Source organism: Giraffa tippelskirchi, chromosome 1 (assembly GCF_054371585.1).
Source record: "Giraffa tippelskirchi isolate mGirTip1 chromosome 1, T2T-mGirTip1v1.2.pri, whole genome shotgun sequence".
Classification (NCBI taxonomy): domain Eukaryota; kingdom Metazoa; phylum Chordata; class Mammalia; order Artiodactyla; family Giraffidae; genus Giraffa; species Giraffa tippelskirchi.
In genome coordinates this window covers 220,679,533-220,699,087 of record NC_137275.1, presented here as the reverse complement: position 1 = coordinate 220,699,087, position 19,555 = coordinate 220,679,533, and the positions used below count along the sequence as shown (strand labels likewise).

Here is a 19,555-nt window from a genome sequence, read left to right as displayed (position 1 = left end):
CATCTTGCTGCACATCACAAGTGGCATCTCTGCAGGTAGGTCTGCTTTAGTCATCTGTTGGGTTCCCCCCCTAACCCACAGCGCTGAACAATGCCATGCTGTCCTCCTCCTCGCATTCTGTGACCTGTGTGGTTGGAATCCAGCAGTAGCACTTATGGTGGGGTGGGTGGGGGCACCTGTGGGTTGGGTGAAGGTGCTGGGGGTTGACAAGTCAAACCCAGCAACAGATAAGGAACCATCCTGGGAACATCTTCCAGAGGGGCTAAGGGAGCCCTGGAGTTAGAAGGGATTTCTATACCCTCTCCCCTTGTGCAAAATCCCTTTCAGGAGTCAGGAAGGTTCCATGTCTCACCTCTGTAAATCTGTGTCTCCCCACTACCACCCCGCCTCTGCTATGAATCCTTGTCTCTGTCCACCCCCCAACCCCCAACGTAGTCCATGAATAGCACTGGATTGTGAAGCTGTGTGTCTTCAGGAAAATTGCTATGTTTCTCTGGTCTTCACGACCCCAGTCAGTACAATGGTAGACTAGATGATTGATCACCATCCCTTTGCACTCTTTTCCTGTTGTGATTTTTCTATGACTCCAGGTCATAGCCAGTAGGAGCCGGACAGAAGGGTCTTGAAGACTCTTCAAAGGAAATAAGAAGTTCTGTCTCTGTGACCTCTGCCTTTGTTTTTCTATATTTGATCCTGTGTCATCCTCCATGGCTCTCAAAGCAACCCGATTCTTCTTGTCGTGCCAGTGGCGAGATAGAAGAGTAAAGAGAAGGCAGAAAAGTGACAGGGAATACGCATATGCTAAATGCCGCGCTGGCTCTTCCCAACACTTTGTCTCCCTTAATTCTCACAGTGATCACAGGGATTGCATTTATGATTCCTATTTTCCTGCATCATGTTGCATGCAGATCTAAGTTCCCCAGCCAGGGATCAAAGCTGAGCCCCCTGTGGTGGAAATGCAGAGTCTTAACCACTGGACCAGCAGAGAAGTCCCATGATTCCCATTTTCCATGTAAGGCCAGGGAAGCATAGACACTAGGTAAACTTAACTTGTGGAAAGTCACCCAGTGAACCATAGGAAGGAGCAAGGTGGTCTTACATTCACTCACTGTAAGACAGAAAATACTCCCTGTTCCTCACTTCCAGGGGAGATTTGCATCTTAAAAACAGAGGGTACACCACTTAACCCTTGTAAATAATTGTATATGATGGGATGTGCAGTTGGCGCATCTTACCCAGGAGGATGCCTGCCCTGGTACTTCTGTCTCTCCCTAAACCCCCCAACACCCATGTGGACTTAATCTCTCAGTCTTTCTACTAAATGTGCAAATTCCTTTTCTCAGCCCCACTCCAGAGAACACTGGGTTTGGAATCAGGAAACCAGAGCTTGAATTCACACTCTGCCGCTTACCTAAATGGAAGATTTTGTGAAAGTCCATTCACCTTTTTGGGCCTCAAATATCTCAGATAAAAAAGGGGGGGCAGTATGCTACCTACTGTATCCGTGTAGGTTTCCCATGGGGGCTGCCAAGGCAGTGAACCGAAGCCCCTCACTTAGCAGCTGACACGCAGGCATTGGTGAATGCCCCTGTCCTCAGGATCCATGTGCAACGTTGTGAAATGGGGGAGGAGAGCAGGGAGAAACATACACTGACTGTGTGAATTGTTTTTTGTCTTAAGAAACAAAAGAAATAGCAAACACAAAGAAACCAAGGGTGCATAGAGAAAGCTAAATGACAAAGAACAGGTGAAAAGATGCAACAAGGAAGGAGGAAATGGTTCAGGAGAGAATAACCAGGGGTAATAAGAATCAGTTCCATCAACCCTCTGTCTTATTTTAAAATCTAATCTGAAATGATATGCTTTTCTCCCTTGCCAATATCTCTTAATTCTTCTCTTCCCCTCCCTTATTTAACCGGGTATAACCATATTATTTACCTCCACCGAGTGGCTGGGGAAAACAGTTGTGAGTAAAAGGCGCGGGTCCCAAAGGAGGTGGGGTGGGCAGATTGGAGACAAAGACAGAGATGAGCGCGGACAGACGGGGCCGGGAGGCCCGGGGTTCCCCGGGGACGCTCTTCTATACTGCTGCTGCAGCGCCCGGGGGAGTCACAGCCCCTGCCGCCTCTCTACCTTCCATCCCCGCCAAGGGACCTCTCAAACCTAGCACAGGAACGATGCCATCCTGCAGGCGTTTAACCTCACCTGACATCAGGATCTCATTGACCTATGAAGTGTCCAGCTTATACACTCAGCCCACTGGCCTCCTCCAAACCTCTGATAAATGAGAACTGTTAACCCATCTCTCATGCATGTCCCCGTGGCATCCTGTGCCTACTCTCTTTTCTGGCATCAGGTGGTAGTCTCTGTTGATTTTCCGTTTCCTGCTCTCCTTGATGACCTGAGGGCAGGAAACTTATACAATGTGTATCGAGTGGTGCATTTATTCAACAAGTATTTATGGAAGCCCTGCTGCAAGCTGGACACTGAGGATAGCAGTTACCCAGACAGACACAGTCCTCGGCTGTGAATGAGTAAGTGGGTGAATGAAGGGATGGAAGCAAGAGGAAATGGTGCTGCTGTTGCTGCTTAGTGGGAACCGAGGAAAATCCAGACTAGAAGGGAAGGTCTGTGGAGGCAGCTCACTCATTGTTTCATCTGGTCTGTCCACAAAGCCTCACACTGTGCCTGGCACGTTTCAGACAGTCAATAAATAATTATGGGAGGGTACGTTGTTGAATGAGGGGAATCATGATTGCATTTGTTTTCAGGACTAGCTTTGGGGCTTCACAGATTTCTAAGCACATTGCTAGGTATGACCTTATTTTCTCTCAATTCTACATTAGATGTAACTAGGACAGATCATGACTACACCCCCCCACACACACACTACAAATAAAGAAAGAAAATCATAGAAGCTTTGTGATTTCTTCTGAGATAAACTGGCCAGTTGATGCAGTTACCACACAAACCTAGACTTTCAACTCCAAATTCAGTGTTCCTTTCACTACCCAGGCTGTGTGATTATTGATGAAGTAAAAAATATTGGAATATATCCATCCATCCAACCACCCACTCATGTATCCACCATACATCCATCTATTTACCCATCCATGCTTCCATCCATTCATCCATCCCTTTTAATTTATAGCATTTGAAGAGCTTCATTAGCCTCTAAACTAGGGACTTAGTCTAATTGCATGAAGGTGTTCCAAGTGGGATCCAGCACTTTTTATTCTGCTGGGAGATGTCCATAGGTATAGCATAGTAACCCCCTTTTTACTCTCCTCTCTACAGAATGCTGCATCAGTCTCTCTGTGTCTCCTCTGCAGTGACAAGATGCTGTATTTTCTGCGGGCATCCTCCCACTGCACCTGGGCAACCTTCCCACCTTCTTGTTTTTGGGCCACTCCTCTGTCCGAAATTCCCTCTGTTCCTTGGGCACCAGTTGAAATTTTGTCCATCCTGTAAGACTCCTCTCTGAATACTTTCTAGATTCAGCCAGAAGTCATATCCTCTACTCTAAGCTTCCTGCTTTGATTTATAGCTACTCATAGCATGCTTTTTCTCTGTTCCTTGGACTGAGCTCCTGAGGATAGACTTTCTCAATGCCAGATCTCAGAAAAGGTTGGTTGACTAAATGAATTTTAAAGTGAGCATGTATTTGCATCTGCTACAGAGGTAATGTATATTCCATGTAGAAAGCATAGAGAAAAATGAATCATAACATGATTAAAATCACCTTTGACTCCCCCATTCTTGATGTTCCAGTGTACTTCTTTCCAGCTGTATATGCATATACTTATGCCTGAACAGAATCTTAAGATTGTGTATTTTCTATATAAACTTCCTCTGCCTTTCGATGAGAATGTAAGCTCCTTGAAAGTTAAAAGGTCTATCTTTCTCTTCATTTGTATTCTTCAGGGTGCTTAAACTTGAGCCAGATGTTGAATAAATTTCTATAGAGTAGTTATATGGGAATTAAGCCATCATTGACATCCTGAGTTGCCATCTCCTCTCTCTGTCTTCTGGGAATGTCCATCTGAATTCAGATATGGGGCAGCTCAGTTCAGCTCATCAAAGACTTAAAGAACCTTCTTCTTTATATTTGGCCACTGTGTTGGTCACAGGGACACTCGTGTAGCTCTCATGTGTCCTTGTACCAGAGTCCAGCGAGAGAAGTCAGCTGTATAAACAGATCGTTTTAACATAGATAAATACCATGATCAAATAAGATGCTATAGCAGTATCTATGAAGTAATATGTAAGAAATGGAACTGCAGAATGCTCACAGAAGATCAAGATTAATTTTAAGAGCTTGTTTATTTGTATTATCTCATTTAATTCTCACAACAACCCTATGAAGCAGGTACTAATTAATGTTACTCAGATTTGATAGTTGAAGCTTGAAGAAGCTATAAAGCTTGTCCAAAGACATACAGCTTGAACATGGGACAACTGGAATTCAAAATCAGGCCGTTGGTCTCCAGTCTGTGGTCTTATGCAGCGTGCAATATTTCCTCTTTACAGAAGCATAAAGAGGGTGTTCCATGGGGGTCAAGGAGGTCTTCCAGAGCGAGGGATGGGGTTCAGTAGGACAGGTTATCCCAAACACTGAAAAAGCAACCCGAAGATGTAGAATTAGGAAACAACATCGTGTATGTGGAGGATTACATGAAAATTTGATGAGATTTAACATATAAGTGCAAAGAAAGGTGTGAAATCAGGAAAGGCAGAGGAGAAATGCAGATGGCAGGCTGGTGAAATTAGTTTTCTTCCTGATGGGAATCAAGAGCCATTGAATGGTTTTTGGTAAAGAAATGGCATGAGCACATTTACAAATTAGGCATGTAATCTTGGTATCCACTTGCAGGATGGCTGGAAGGAAGGAAGCCCGGGGGCAAGGATACCAGCTGAGGCTACTAGGAAGTCTCCATTTGCCCTTGAGATCCACTCTCCATGCTTGTCCTCCCTGCTGTGTACCTTGGAGAGCCCACCTGCATGGAGCACCCTTGAGTGTTTGTGTGACGTTGGCCCATATTAGGCACTTGCAGGAGATTAACTTTAGAAGGTAGGTGACCTCGGTGCTGGGTCACGATCTCCATGCTGGGTCATGCCTTGTCAGCAGTTGGGTTATTTTCCTGGATTATACTACCTGAAGGTCACAGCAGCTGCCTGGCAGCCCTTTCCTACAGCTATGGCTTTTTTAGGGTGTTGTAACCCACCCTCCTTTTGCCCCTTCTGGCCTAGGGTGGTAACAACGCTTTGCTTTTGCCAACTCTGGGGAGCTTCATTATTGTTTGACCTTCAACCTGCCTGTGATGATTAATTTGTCAACTTGACTGGGCTAAGGGATTTCCACAGAGCTGGCAAAACATTACCTCTGGGCTTGTCTCTGAGGGTGTTTCTAGGAGAGATTAGCATTTAAATAGTTGGACTAAGTAAGGGAGAAAGCCTTTGTGAGTGCAGGTGGGCCTCATCTAGTCCCTTTGCGGCCTGAATAGAACCAAAAGGTGGGGGGAGGCCTGATTTGCACTCTGCTTGAGCCAGGACGTCCATCTTTTCCTGCCCCCTGACGTTACTCCTCTTGGTTCTCAGGCCTTTAGCTCAGACTGGTACTTATACCTTTGGCTGTCCTGGTTCTCAAGCCTTTGGGTTTGGCCTGGAGCCACACCACTGGCTCTCCTGGGTCTTCAGCTGGACTATGGTGCCCTGTGGGACTTCTTAGCCTCCGTCATCATGAGCCAGCCCTTCATACTAAGTCTTTTTCTACATGTTTATATGTGTTCCGTTGCTTCTGTCTCTCTGAGAACCTTAGTGTTGTGTGAATCGCTAAGTTGTGCTGACTCTGTGACCCCATGGACTGACGCCCGCCAGGCTCCTCTGTCCATGGAATTCTCCAGGCAAGAGTACTGGAGTGGGTGGCCATTTCCCTTCTCCAGGAGATCTTCCCAACCTAGGGATCAAACCCCAGGTCTTCTGCATCAGTAGGCGGATTCTTTACTGACTGAGCCACCAGGGAAGCCCAAGACACTTCCAAAGCCTTTGTAAATGATCCCATTATTGCACACATCTCTATCAGCTTACTGCATCTTCTCTTTTCTGATGAGACCCTGACTGGCCCAGAGCCACTTGAAGCCGTCCACAGGAGAGATGATAAAGGTTGGCAATAAGGCAGCCACTGTAGAGGTGACAATGTCGAGACAGACATTGTAGAGATGACAGTGAGGGGTGTGTATTTGAGGTCTGCTTCCCAAGCCCACTCAGCAGGACTTCCTGCGTAGAGGTGACCACCCAGGGAGGCTGGAACAGCTGAGGGCAGTGAAGTAAGTCAGTGTCCCTACCTTCCCCAGCTCCTCCTGCCTAGGCAGTGAGTTCATCCCACATAATGTCTGGCCCTCCACTACCCCGCTCTGCGGCGAGGCAGAGACCATTTGCAAACTCATCAGAAGCGCTCTCTGGCCTTCTGCGAATAATCTGCCGGAGGGTCAGCTGGTGCTGTGGAATCTGAAGACCGGTTAGTTAGCCACTTGGGAGATGTTACCAAGATGGCTGGTGATCAGAAGAGCTGCTTATTTTCATAATGACCTTCAGGAATTAAATAAAAATACAATGAGTGCCATAGATTAGGAAGAACAAGCCAATTAAAACCACAACACGCCTTCGGGATTTTTTTATTTCTTTTCCAGGAGGCTGAAAGGCATCTGTGGCTGCTGAGATGGGATAGAGGTCTTCCCAGAATCACTGATGAAGGCTGATCCTCTCACTTGGCTTTAGCGGGCGGTAGAGGGGATTTGAGCCTGTTGAATATTTCACGAGTTGCAGCCCATGTGGGGAGAACAGTGAAAGGTGAAAAGGCAATCCCTGGGTTTCTTTATGATTCCAATATAAAACTAAGCTCATTGGGGTGGGAGGGAGTCAGGCATTGGAGTCAGTCTACCGCCGGAAGGCATGGTGCACCATTCTCCCACTTTAATATCTGCTGTTTCATTTTATATTCATCATGTCAGCATAATCTGCCTTTATGGGAATTGTCTTGGTTCCTGACCAAATGCGTTTAGTCCCCCTTTTGCTTTAAGTTTGATTGTAATATGACTTGAAGACTTCAATGAAATGTTTATATGGAGGGAGCAGGGGAAGAGGAGAGGGAAAACGCAGTCGGAAAATCAATCAGCAGGGAATTTCAAGAACGAGCCTCGGTTACCTGCTGTTTCTTTGACCCGTTTTTAATGGACCCAGGACCAGCTCTCAGATCAAGTCTACTCCGCTGATTCCCTACTGCATGCTAAAAAACTATACCCTGCTGCCAAACATTCAACGCCCTTAACTCTGTCTGAACCACATTCCCAGCCTGACATTCTTCTGCCCACCTCCTTGTGCATTTGGCTTCACTGCCCTGAGACACCAGCCACCCAGCCCATCTCTCTGGCTCTTCCTGTCCTTCAAGGGCTTCCAAGATACCCATCCTTGGCAACGCTCCTGTCACTACGTTTTGAAGACGTTCTTGGTATCAAAGCTAGGAGAGTCCCGTCCCACAATCAAGTTCCCAATGGACCTTTATTTCCTTGTGAGACTGAACACTACCTTCATCATCTTATTATGGATATGTGTATGACTGTGTGTATATGTATGTGTATTCATCATCAGAAATCTAATTTTTATTGAGCTCTTATATATGCTCAAGTACTTGAAAATATGACAGGAATAAGACACACAAGGTTCCTGGCATCCTGGAGAGACAAGTATTAAATGCATGTTCAAGGAAACACATGGAATAAATTTCTAGTAGTGATAAGTTCCATGGAAAGTGTTTGTAAAGGTGATATAGTGGAGAGTGGCTGTATAGGGAGAGCAGTAATTTATTATCTTTTTTAAAACATTGAAGTATAGTTGATTTACAGTGTAGCGTTAGTTCCAGGTCCACAGCGTAGTGATTTAGTTTTATACACATATTTTCAGATTCTTTTCCCTTATAGGTTATTACAAACTACTGAGTATAGTTCCCTGTGCTATACAGTAGGTCCTTGTTATTTATCTTTTTCGTATATTGTAGTGTGTGTATGTTAATCCCAAACTCCTAATTTATCCCTTTCCTCACTCTTCCCCTTTGGTAACCATAAGTTTGTTTTCTATATCTGTGGATCTCCTTCTGTCCTATTAAAAAAGTTCATTTGTACCTTTTTTTATATTCCACATATAAGTGATATCATATGATATTTGTCTTTATCTGACTTACTTAGTATGACAATCTCTAGCTTTATCCATATTTTTGCACATGGCATTATTTTCTTCTTTGAATGGCTGAGTAATATTCCGTTGTGTATATATACACTGCATCTTCTTTATCTGTTCATCTATTAATGGGCATTTATGTTGCTTCTGGGTCTTGGCTTTTGTGAATAGTGCCGCTATGAACATAGGGCTGCATGGACGTTTTCGAATTGTAGTTTTGAAGAGGAGTACTTTAGGTAAGGGGCTTCCGTGGTAGCTCAGATGGTAAAGAGTCCACCTGCAGTGCGGGAGACGTGGGTTCAATCCCTGGGTTGGGAAGATCCCCTGGTGAAGGGAATGGCTTCCCACTCCAGTGTTCTGGCCTGGAGAATCCCATGGACTGTATAGTCCATGGGGTCGCTAAGAGGTAAGAGCAGCATGGCCGCTCTGAGTAGGTGCTGATTGGACTGAGAGACAGGGACTGGGAAGAAGGCAGCCTCCGAGGTTTGGGTGGAGAGTTCCAGAGAGACTTGACAGAAAGTACACATGCACTGCGACAGGAAGAGCAGCTGTGAGTCCTGCAGGGCTGGTGAACGTGCGGCGGGAATGATGCAGGAGGTGGGTCAGGATACTGCACGGCTTCCCGGGTCACGTTAAAAGGAGAATGTGTACATGCGTGGACAGTGACATAGGGCAGCGTTGGAATTCCTGCTGTTAAAGGATAGTGAGTTTCCTGAAGGCAAAGCTAGGCCTGATTTCACTCCAGATTCTAAGCTGCTAAGCCACCTGCCATCGAGCAGGTCCTTGGTAAGGTGTGTTGAATGACTAAACAAAGAAACATGTGAATAAATGAATGTGAGAATGAATGGCTGAGACCTTCTGCTTCCACTAAGGCAGTTTTCCCTCTAAGGTTTCATGCTCCTTGTCCCCACCCAACAGCGGCTTTTTTTTCTTTTTTCTTCTTTGTAATAGCGTACGGCCGGAGCCATTCTCTGTGATTCAATATTTACTGTGTTTCACACACTGTTATTATCATTTAACGTTTGCTGTCTGCTGACTGTGCACTCATCGCTGCAGCAAACAAAGAGCTCAGTCTAGTTTTGGTTCTTGGGCTGATTTAGTCAAGGAAAAGGAAGGTGCTGTAAGAACAACTGGCACAGTAGAAATTGATATGGACTGGCAGTCCACTGGGTCCAGCTGGGTACCAGTTCACCAGTGACCTTAAACAAGTGCCTAAGCCCATGTGACCCTCTGTGTTCTAATCTGAACACGGGGATGGCAAGCTGCTTTAGTGATGGGCTTTCAGGCACTGGCTGGACAAGCCCCAGGAGTAAGGGACGCAGATTTCAGCAAGTCTCCCCCACCCTGCCTCTGCCTCCTTCTGTACCCAGCTGTGTCAGCCCGATGTGGCTGCCCCCAGGGGCTCTCTGCCCATGCCATTTCAGGGACTCTGAACACAGTAAGTGCCCGCCCAGCCAATGGCACGCAGATCCTCTTTCTTGAGTTGCTTAATAAGAGACAACAATTTCCAGAGGCAAACCCTGGTCCCTGGGTTCCCTGGGCATCTGGTTCTGGCTCTGATGCACCGAGAGAAAAAGGAGCAAGGCACCGAGCAAGGCCATTCACCATCGTGTCTTCACATTGCCCTGGCCAAGCTGGCCGGCTGCCAGAGGAGCTGCTGCCAAGTCCTCGGGTGCTGAGGCTGGCAGTGGGGGAGAGGAGGTGCTGGGGAGGGACCTGCCTCATAGACGACACACTGTGCCACCGGTCTGCTTCCGGGGGCCGCACTGCGAGCTCTGGGGTCCTTCGGTTCTAAGTCCTAGGAGCCAATGCACTCCTGGGACCGGCTCCAGCCCTGCTCCACTCTGCATGCAGCAAGGGAACCCCAGGCGGGTTTTCAGTTGGATGAATAACTCATTCGGTATCAGCCACCTTGTCCTTGCTTTGGGATGAGGTGGGAGGCTGTTGGTTTAGAGCGGACAAGTGACGTGAGCTGACTCAGGCTGTGGCAGGATTCCTCTGGCTTCTGGTTGAGAATACACAGGCCAGGGTGGGAGAAGAGAGTCAAGTCAAGAGTCCCTTGCAGGACTTCCCCGGTGGTCCAGTGGTTGAGCACCTGCATGCCAATGCAGGGGACACCGGTTCGATCCTTGGTCCGGGAAGATTCACGTGGGGGGAACTAAGTCCTTGTGCCACAACTACTGAAGTGCCTGTGCTCCAGGGCCCGTACTCTGCAGCAAGAGAAGCTGCTTCAGTAAGGAACCTGCGCACCCCAATGTGAGAGTGAGCACAGCTTGCTGCAAATGGAGAAAGCCCGCCCACAGCAACACGGCCCCAGTGCAGCCAAATATAAATATATACATAAGCAAACTTTTTTTTTTTATTTTTAAAGAAGCCCTTGCAGTAAGCCAGGCAAGAAAGGAGGGTGTCTTGGCTCAGGTGGTGCAGTAGAGGAGCTGAGAAGTGTTGCGTTTCAGGTGCCTTTTGAAAGATTTCCTGATGGGCTGGATAAGGAGTGGAAGAGAAAGCAGGCAATCAAGAATGTCTCAAGTATTTTTTTTTTTTTTTTAAGCACCCGAAGGGTGAATTAGATCCTGTCCCTAATAATAATAATAATGATAATAAATATTAATAGCTAACTTTTTATAGCACTTATTAAGTGGCAGATGCCATTTAATTGATTGTGAACCTGAAGGAGTTAGAGTCTATGAGTGGGGGTGGACGATACAGGAATAAATCAGTAGCATTTGGTGAACAGATATCATTGTCTCATTGCTTCAAGGTGACTGCTTTTACTTCAGCGTGACCAGACACGATGGAGGCTGCCGTGGGCCTGGGGAGAGCTGGCTAGATAAGAAGGTCTAACACGTCTTCCTCATCAGTCCTCCTCAAGCTGATGTGTATGTGTGAACAGGAAGTCTTTGGAGACTAGAGGAATGCTGTCTCTAGGTGTGCGCCATAGCTTGGTCCAGAGGTCCAAGCCTCATGCACTATTAAGGCTACTTGTCTATGGATGGATTGATTGCTTCTGTTTCCTACAGTAACTGATTTGAAGAAACATCTGGTAATTCTCCAAGAACCCCATCACCCTTCCCCTCTATTCATTGGACATGCTGACTGGCCTTGTTCTTCAAAGTATTTTCAGGGACATCTCCCTTTGGTAGACAGCACGATGAAAGGATTGTAGATTCCAATGAAAGAACGCTGTTGGTACCGTATGTCCTTACCCTTCTTAACAAGAACCTATGTTGGTGCAATTACATTGAATGGAAGTACTATTAAAGTGATATTTCTTATTTTTAAAGCATCTTCAGAGGGAAAAACAGCATAGAGGTGAGAGTTAGGAAGTTCAAGTCAGGTGACCTTACAATTGACTAGAAAGTCCTAACTTCCCATTGGTTATATGAGATCACTGGAGTGGCGAAGTGGGTTTTCAAGTATTTTTCAGCCATGGAAACCTTTGTGCCAGTACTTCCTTGCTTGAGAGTACTATCTACACAACATGAGGAGGGGAATGGGGCTGCTCTGACTGCAGCAGGAGAAATGGCTCAGAACAATCCACTTGCCAAGCTCCTTTCCCTAAGAGGATGCTCCTGAGGCCCCTCAGCTGGGCCAGATGTTCTTTTGGGCCTTCCCAGCTCTGAGGTTCTGCATTTCTGCCATGAGCATTTCCAGCTGAGCTTCTAAAGAGTTCACACTCTGAGCTCCCCCTCTTCCCATTCAGGTCCTTCCTTCACCTGCTTATAGTTCCATGGTCTCAGAAGGACGTACGCACCTTCTTCACCTCCTGCTTAGCTTGTTTCCACCTTTGGAGTGCAATGAGTTCCCCTGTCATACATGTTGCTATCGAAGGGGCACCAGGCAGACCTGGGTTCAAATCCTGCTTCTGCCACTCTGTTGTTCTGGGATAACCTTGCTACAAGCTGACTCGCCTGTAAATCAAAGTGACAATCTCTGGCTCATGGATTTTTTTTTTTAAACTTTTTCCTTTATATTGGTACATAGCCAATTAACTATATTGTGATAGTTTCAGGTGCAAAGCAGAGTGACTCTGGCTCATGGATTTGATGCTGGGAAAGGCATCTGGCACAGGGCAGATGCCTTTGGAGCTCCCCAATATGTGTGGCTCCTCTCCTGCCTGGTGTGCCGAGGCCAGGCCCTTTGCTCACCCAGCACCTTGGCTCTTGTCTTGCAGAGATGTCGGGCACAGCTGCGGACATCTCGCTGGTCCACTGGCGGCAGCAGTGGCTGGAGAATGGCACCCTGTACTTCCACGTGTCCATGAGCAGCTCCGGGCAGCTGGCCCAGGCCACTGCCCCCACCCTCCAGGAGCCCTCCGAGATTGTAGAGGAGCAGATGCATATTCTCCACATTTCTGTGATGGTGAGTGAGGGGGAACTCAGGAGGGGGCTTCGGGGGAGGGGCGGTGATGCTGAGGGCAAGGTTGGGAGACCATGGCGGGAGGCAAGGGATTGCCAGCAGGTAGAGGGAAGGAGCTGGCTGAGTATGAGAGGTCAGAATGGTAAACAGAAGGTCAGATGGATTCCGTGGTGTCACTTGGACTGATGTATACTCGTCCATCATCTGTCAGCTGTGACAAGCTAATTGTGCTTCAAAGGAGAAAATAAAGGGTCTCCAACTCCTTGGCCTTTTGGCCGACATCTCTGGGAATAGCTGTTTAACATCTGTCATGTGCTCAGCCTGCTTGGCTGAGGGCTGAGGATCAGTGCTCCAGCACAACTGGCCTTTCCAAGAATGACTGAGCAAACAAAATTGGAGTGGCGCTGCCCTTTCCCAAGCACCCTTGATGTGTTTTAACCCTCACAGCACCCTCTTCAGGGTAGACGGTGCATGGTGGTCCCCGGAGCTGAGCTCTGCATAGCCAGGGCTATCACACACCATCCCCTACCCTCCCCCACCCCATTCCCTCACTCACATTTGTGAATACTGAGTCAGAGAGCAGAGAAACTTACCCAGAATCACATAGCTAGGAAGAGATGGGGCTGCTCTTGGGTATTTGAACCCAAGTGTGGTGTGTCTGGCTATAAAAACTGAACTATTCTCTACACTCCCTTTTTCAATGCAAGAATTTATTGACCATGTGTCCAGCCCTGCACCGGGCACATTCATGGGCATTATTTCATTGCATTCTCACCAAGAAGTCAGGCATGCCACCTCCATGTTAGAGATGAAATTATGGACCCAGAGAAGTGAAGTAGCCTCCCATCTCTGTTGGCCCCAGGATCTGGAACTCTGAGGCTGCTGCCTCCTTAAAGAAGGATGCTAGGGCAGAAATCACTGGAATGGTAAGTGTATAATGTACATAGATTCACATTAATGATGGATTTGAAAAGCTGTTATTAATGGCTTTGTACAGTAAATTGAAAAAAAAGAATCAAAGTGAAGAATGTACAGGGTCTAATTGGCTCCAGAAGAGATCGGATAATAGCCACAACTGACATCAGTCTGATGCTTCACTCTTACATTATTTTCTCCTTTTTACCTCTAGCACAGATGCACAAGGGTAGGAAATGTTATTCCCAACCTACATGTAAGGAAGGTAGGGCTCAGAGAGGTGAAGTGATTGGCCTAAGGTCACTCAGCAGAATGGGGCTATGAGCCAGCCCTTCCTTTCTGCCTTTCATTCAGTCATCAACAGTGCTTACCAAGAGCCTGCAATGGAGCAGACCTGGCCTTTTGGTCTCTGTGCTACAGGTCCCTCTTCAACCCTACTGTGCATGAGACGTTCTCATTAGGGCTGAGTAAGTGCTTGAAAGTTTTCTCTTTTTGGAAAAACACGCACATACCCCAGCCAGACAGCCACGTTAAATTTGGACCTAACGCATGCTCATCACGTGGAGGAACAAATCAAGGCCTTTGTGTTATTCATGGAATGAGTGTGATAGACTTTTCCCATTTTTATATTTAGCGAGTGATGCAGCCACATGCCAAACCAAGTGGGTGCCTGCATGCTGACTCTGGGTTGCAAGTTTGTAGGCACCTTCTCGGGGTGCTTGCTGAGTACCTCGTCCAGCCTGGGGTGCCATCTGATGTAAAGAAAGCTGACTGGACAGGGTGTGACTCTTCTTTGAATGTCTGGGAGTGAGACTTGGTTTGGATTCACATTTATTAAGCATTTTCTGTTTCAGCGTAGCATTTACTCACCTACGTCCTCCCCTAACCCAGGGACTTGGAGAGAATTATATCAGTGATAATACTAGTCCTGTGTGGACTTTCTGTGCTTCCACACCCAATGTTAATGATGCTAAATCAGACCTCTCCCCAAAGACTGTCAGTGATCCTCAGTTTTTTTGTTTTTTTTTTCTGCTCAGTGAGTTTAGCTTGGAAAGAATTCACCAAGACCCAAAATGTCTCTTGAATTTCCCTGTAATCTGGGATGTGGCTGGTGGAGTAGGTTGTGCAGAGGCTGGTGCTCTCCAGACCCTCCCTGCCTGCTAGCTGGGGTGGCCTAGGCCTTCCGCCCTGTGGTCCCACCGGTTCTGTCCCCCTTCAGGGCTCCAATATCTTGATCTTCCCATCCTCACCTTACCCCTCAGCAGACAGAGTCACATCCAGGAACGCAGTGGCCTCCTTGGCATCCGCTGATGGCAGCCCAGCCTCTCAGAGCGGGGATGTCCTCAGAGAACCCTGCCCTGTATCTAGACGGAGGGGACATGCATTCGTAGCTGAGCTCCAGTGCCTGGGTGTAAAGTTCCACTCTGCCCCGGAACACTCTGGGTGATGTTGGGCAACGTGTTTAACCCTTCTGGGCCATGTGTTTTCATCTATAAAAATGAGGGTTATACTAATGCTGTGTAACGGAGCACTTGTGTCAGAGGAGCCTGGCATGTAAGGGCATCAGCTTTTATTATTTGGTACACTTTTAGTATCTGGGCTTGCCAGGTGGCGCTAGCGGTAAAGAACCTGCCTGCCAATGCAGGGAACCTAAGAGACCTGGGTTCGATCCCTGAGTCGGGATGATCCCCTGGAGGAGGGCATGGGAACCCACTCCAGTATTCTTGAGTGGAGAATCCCCACCAGGCTACAGTCCATGGGGTCGTAAAGAGTTGGACACAACTAAAGCGACTTAGTACAAGTACACACACTTTTATTATGGAGATAAGCTGATATATTATACACATTCAGTTCACAGATGGGTAAACTGAGGTCCAGATACAAGCTAGGACGCCCCACCCAGGCATCTCAGACTCTGTGGCTCAGATTCTGTCCTTGCCATTCTGGCCACAGATAATTCAGCAAAAACAAAAAACAGTGTTTGCTTCTTCCCACTCCCACCTTCCCAATCTTTTTAATTCAAAATTTTTTTTTTTTTTTTAATTAAAAAAATTTAAAATCCCAAACATTTAAAATGGCGTTCATGGGACTTCCCTGGTGGCCAAGTGGTTAAGACTCCCTGCTTCCAGCAGGGGGCCCACGTTAGATTCCTCATTCCCCAGCTAAGATTTCTGCTGGAACTAAAGATACCATTTGCCTCAGTGGTGGCTGGGATCTGCCTTCCCATTTCACAGATGAAAAATTTGAGATTAAGTGAGTGCCTTTGACTTGCCTAAGGCTGAAAGTGAAAAGTAAAAGTTAGTTACTTAGTCATGTCCGACTCTTTATGACCCCATGGACTGTAGCCCACCAAGCTCGTCTATGGAATTCTTCAGGCAAGAATATTGGAGTGGGTTGTCATTTCCTTCTCCAGGGGATCTTCCCCACCCAGGGATCGAACCCAGGTCTCCCACTGGCTAATAAGAAAGCTCTGTTGGGGCCAGGATTTTCCAAGATTCCAAACTTATGTCACAGGGCTGTTCAGGACACTGTGACTCTCCCTGTGTCCAACTCTGCACTGTCATTATCTCCAGTGAAGATCTGAGATGGTTTGGGAGAAGACCAAACCATCCAGTCACATCTCAGAGAAATCTGGCGGTCCGGGTCAATGTTTTTCATCCACTTACTTCGGCATAAATATTCTGCCCACCCATGCAGGGCAACCAGCTCCAGCTCAGTCACTGGAGCCTGCGACAATCCATGCCTGCTGGAGTGGAACCAGCATGCCCTTTCCGGCTTGTTGAGCGTCTGCTTTATCGCAGAAGGTTGCATCATCTGACTATTAATATCCCAAGGGTCAGGCAACAAGGAGGTACTCGGTGGACGCCTGGGCAGAGAATGAGAGTAGGGGGTTATTCATCTAGTCTGCGGCTTTAGCTTCAGCTACCCTGAGCAGTCACATGCCTGTTTCAGTCGTGCAGAGGGCATGATGGATGCAGAGAACAGGGCAGAGGTTTGGAAGACACCGTCTTTCTGGCTTCCTGCTTCCTGATGGTTTTATTCTGAGGACTCCCCTCTCCTCTTTGAGCCTCAGTTTCTTTATAAAACAGCTGATCCTACCAGTCTCACGGGATGAAGGAGAAGAGCATAAGAAACATATAAATAGTACCCAATATCCATCTGGCACATCGTAGGCACACAGTAGTAGTGGTTACTACTATTACCATTGCAACAGTGTTTAAAATACTCTAATGTGGGACAAGAGATGTTGGATTTAGTCTTGTTTTTCCTGCTATCTTGCTATCTGATCTAGAGAAATATTCACAATACCTGACATTTATTGAGAACTTACAACATGCCAGGTAGTCTTCCAAATTTTGATTTAGATGCATTATTAAATTTAATCCTCACAATATATCTTAAGGTGGACACTGTTATTATGTTTATTTCATAGATGTGGATCCTGAACTGTTACTACTTCTCAGTAAGCTACCAGTGTGAGCTGGTTGAGGTTACATGGCAAAGCCAATATTTCATTTATAGAGGTGGGTCCTCTGCCCTTAATCCGTAGACCATCATTTCTCTTCTCTCTGCTTTAGTTGCTGACTTAAAGTATAAAATATTATGGACAAATTCATGCATAGACCCCCACCTTATTTGGAATCTATGAACATGTTGTTAAGAGGGGTTATGACTTGGGTGTCAATGCCAGGTTAAACAGTTATGGCCCTTCATGGCCTTGGCCACGTCAAACTCATCATCTGTAAAACTGGGGTAATATTTTCTAATTCTTAGATTTTTTTTCAAAGTACTGAATAAGGTCATACATGCAAAGGTCCTGCATAATAAAACTAATGGCTACCCTCACTGAGGGCTTAAAAGTACCAAACTTTCAAAGTTTGATGTCAGGCACAATGCAGTAACACATGCGTCATTTCACTGAATTGTTCTGACCCCTCTATAAGACAGGGCTTCCCCTGTTGCTCAACTGGTAAAGAGTCCGCCGGCAATGAGGGACTCCTGGGTTCGGTCCCTGGGCTGGGAAGATCCCCTGGATAAGGGAAAGGCTACCCACTCCAGTATTCTGGCCTGGAGAATTCCATGGACTGGACAGTCCATGGGGTCGCAAAGAGTTGGACATGACTGAGCGACTTTGGTGTTCACTTTCTATAAGATAGGCACTGCTCTTGTCCCTCATTTTCAGATGAGGAATCTGGGAGTCAGTGAGATTTTGTAACTTGCTGAAGTTCACCTCACCAGTGAGCACCAGTGCTGGAATCCCAACTCGTCTGCGCAGATTAATAAGAACCTTTGCCCTTGACGTGCTTCTGCGTGGTGTAGGGCCCAAGATTCAGTATGTGCTTACAAAGTGATACCTCGTATTAAAGTGTTAGCTGTACAGACCACAGTGATGAATATTGTTGCCAAAATGTTTTGAGCAAAGGGATGAAGGAAATGTTTGATCTGATGTGTGAAAAGAGAAGATGTTTGAGGACATGTTTCTTTTAAAGAGACCGGCCCACAGAAAATACCAGAGATTTGCACTGGTGGGCACTGGGGGGGGGGGGGGGGGTGTGGTTACAGAGGACCATCCTTTCAAGGTATTTGAGTTCTTCAGCAATGGAGGGGACTGAGTCAGAGGTAGTGAGTTCCTTGACTCGAGGGGTATGAAAGCAAAGGCTAGAAGCCCTATCTGTCAGGATTTTGAGAGAAATAATGGCTAATTTAGAAGACTATTGTAGTTCCTTCAAACTTAGAAGATCTATGATTCTATGTAATAATAATCATAGGAAAATACTTTGAGGATTATAAACTGCCACATAAATCTAAGAAATTATTACCATTCTCAACCAGTAGCTTTGTTTAAAGGATCTGTGTGATACGGGGATCATACTTTTTAAAGCTTTCTCTGAAAAAATGGCTTTTGATCATTTCCCCAACTGTTGTGTTTATTCACTCACAGCATATGATGCATTCCTTAGTCCATTGATTTACTCATTCAATCAGGCAATGCTTTCCTTACCCACTAAACCCAACAATGAAAATCCTATCTGCTAGAAAAGAAAAGAAAAAAGTCTTTAACAAAATCAACCACAGACTCAGAACAAGCCAACTCTGCAATTAGAATGTTAAAAGTGGATCCTACACTTTAAGTTGTATTCCTGAAAAACCAGTTTTCTGAACAACTAAGTTTTAGAAGGTTCTAAGTGAGACTTGAAATATTGTGTTTACTTTTGAGGATCATATGTTAACAGAAACAATGACTAGCTAAAATAATCAAGACAGCAAAGGATCTTATCATAATGCTAACAAGCACTTTTATAATGCTTTATTGGTGTTAAAGTTGGGCTTCCCTGATAGCTCAGTTGGTAAAGAATCTGCCTGCAATGCAGGAGACCCCGGTTCGATTCCTGGGTCGGGGCGATCTGCTGGAGAAGGGATGGGCTACCCACACCAGTATTCTTGGGCTTCCCTTGTGACTCAGCTGGTAAAGAATCCGCCCGCAATGCGGGAGACCTGGGTTCAATCCCTGGGTTGGGAAGATCCCCTGGAAAAGGGAAAGGCTACCCACTCTAGTATCCTGGCCTAGAGAATTCAACGGACTGTATAGCCCATGGGGTTGCAAAGAGTTGGACAAGACCGAGCAACTTTCACTTCACCTCAGTGTTGTAGTCATTGCCAGATTAATTCATTTCATTCTATGATAATCCTAATTCAGTAGATGTCATTACTCCTGTTATAGTTTTGAGAAAATATAGGTGTAAAGACTGTAACTGCCCTGCAAGGACTGTAGACCTGAGACCCCAAGGACTGTAGCTGACTTACTGGCCTTGGGACTTGGGCACGTTCTTTCTCCCTGCTGCTTCCATTTAGTCATCGACAGTGGGGTGAGGATGGAAATCCCCGCCCGAGGATGCTGTGCGAAGATCACCTGAGATGAAGCACATAAAGCACCTGTGCCAGAGCCTGGCGTGTAGTCAGGTTGTCATACGTGTAGACTCTGCTGTGTATAAGCATGTATTTCCTATGGCTGCTATCACCATGTATCATAACCTTGAGTGGCTTCAAC

General features: G+C 46.4%; 1 protein-coding gene across 3 annotated transcripts in view; it reads left to right on the top strand.

Moving 5' to 3' along the window:
• The window catches only part of ASTN2 (astrotactin 2), a 989,820-nt gene that overhangs the window by 129,192 nt on the left and 841,073 nt on the right, over positions 1 to 19,555 (top strand). For all 3 annotated transcript variants that reach the window (XM_081575818.1, XM_081575813.1, XM_081575806.1), the window contains exon 2: positions 12,407 to 12,594. In XM_081575818.1, coding sequence (XP_081431944.1) covers positions 12,407 to 12,594 — 188 coding nt within the window. The remainder of the gene's footprint in view (positions 1 to 12,406; positions 12,595 to 19,555) is intronic.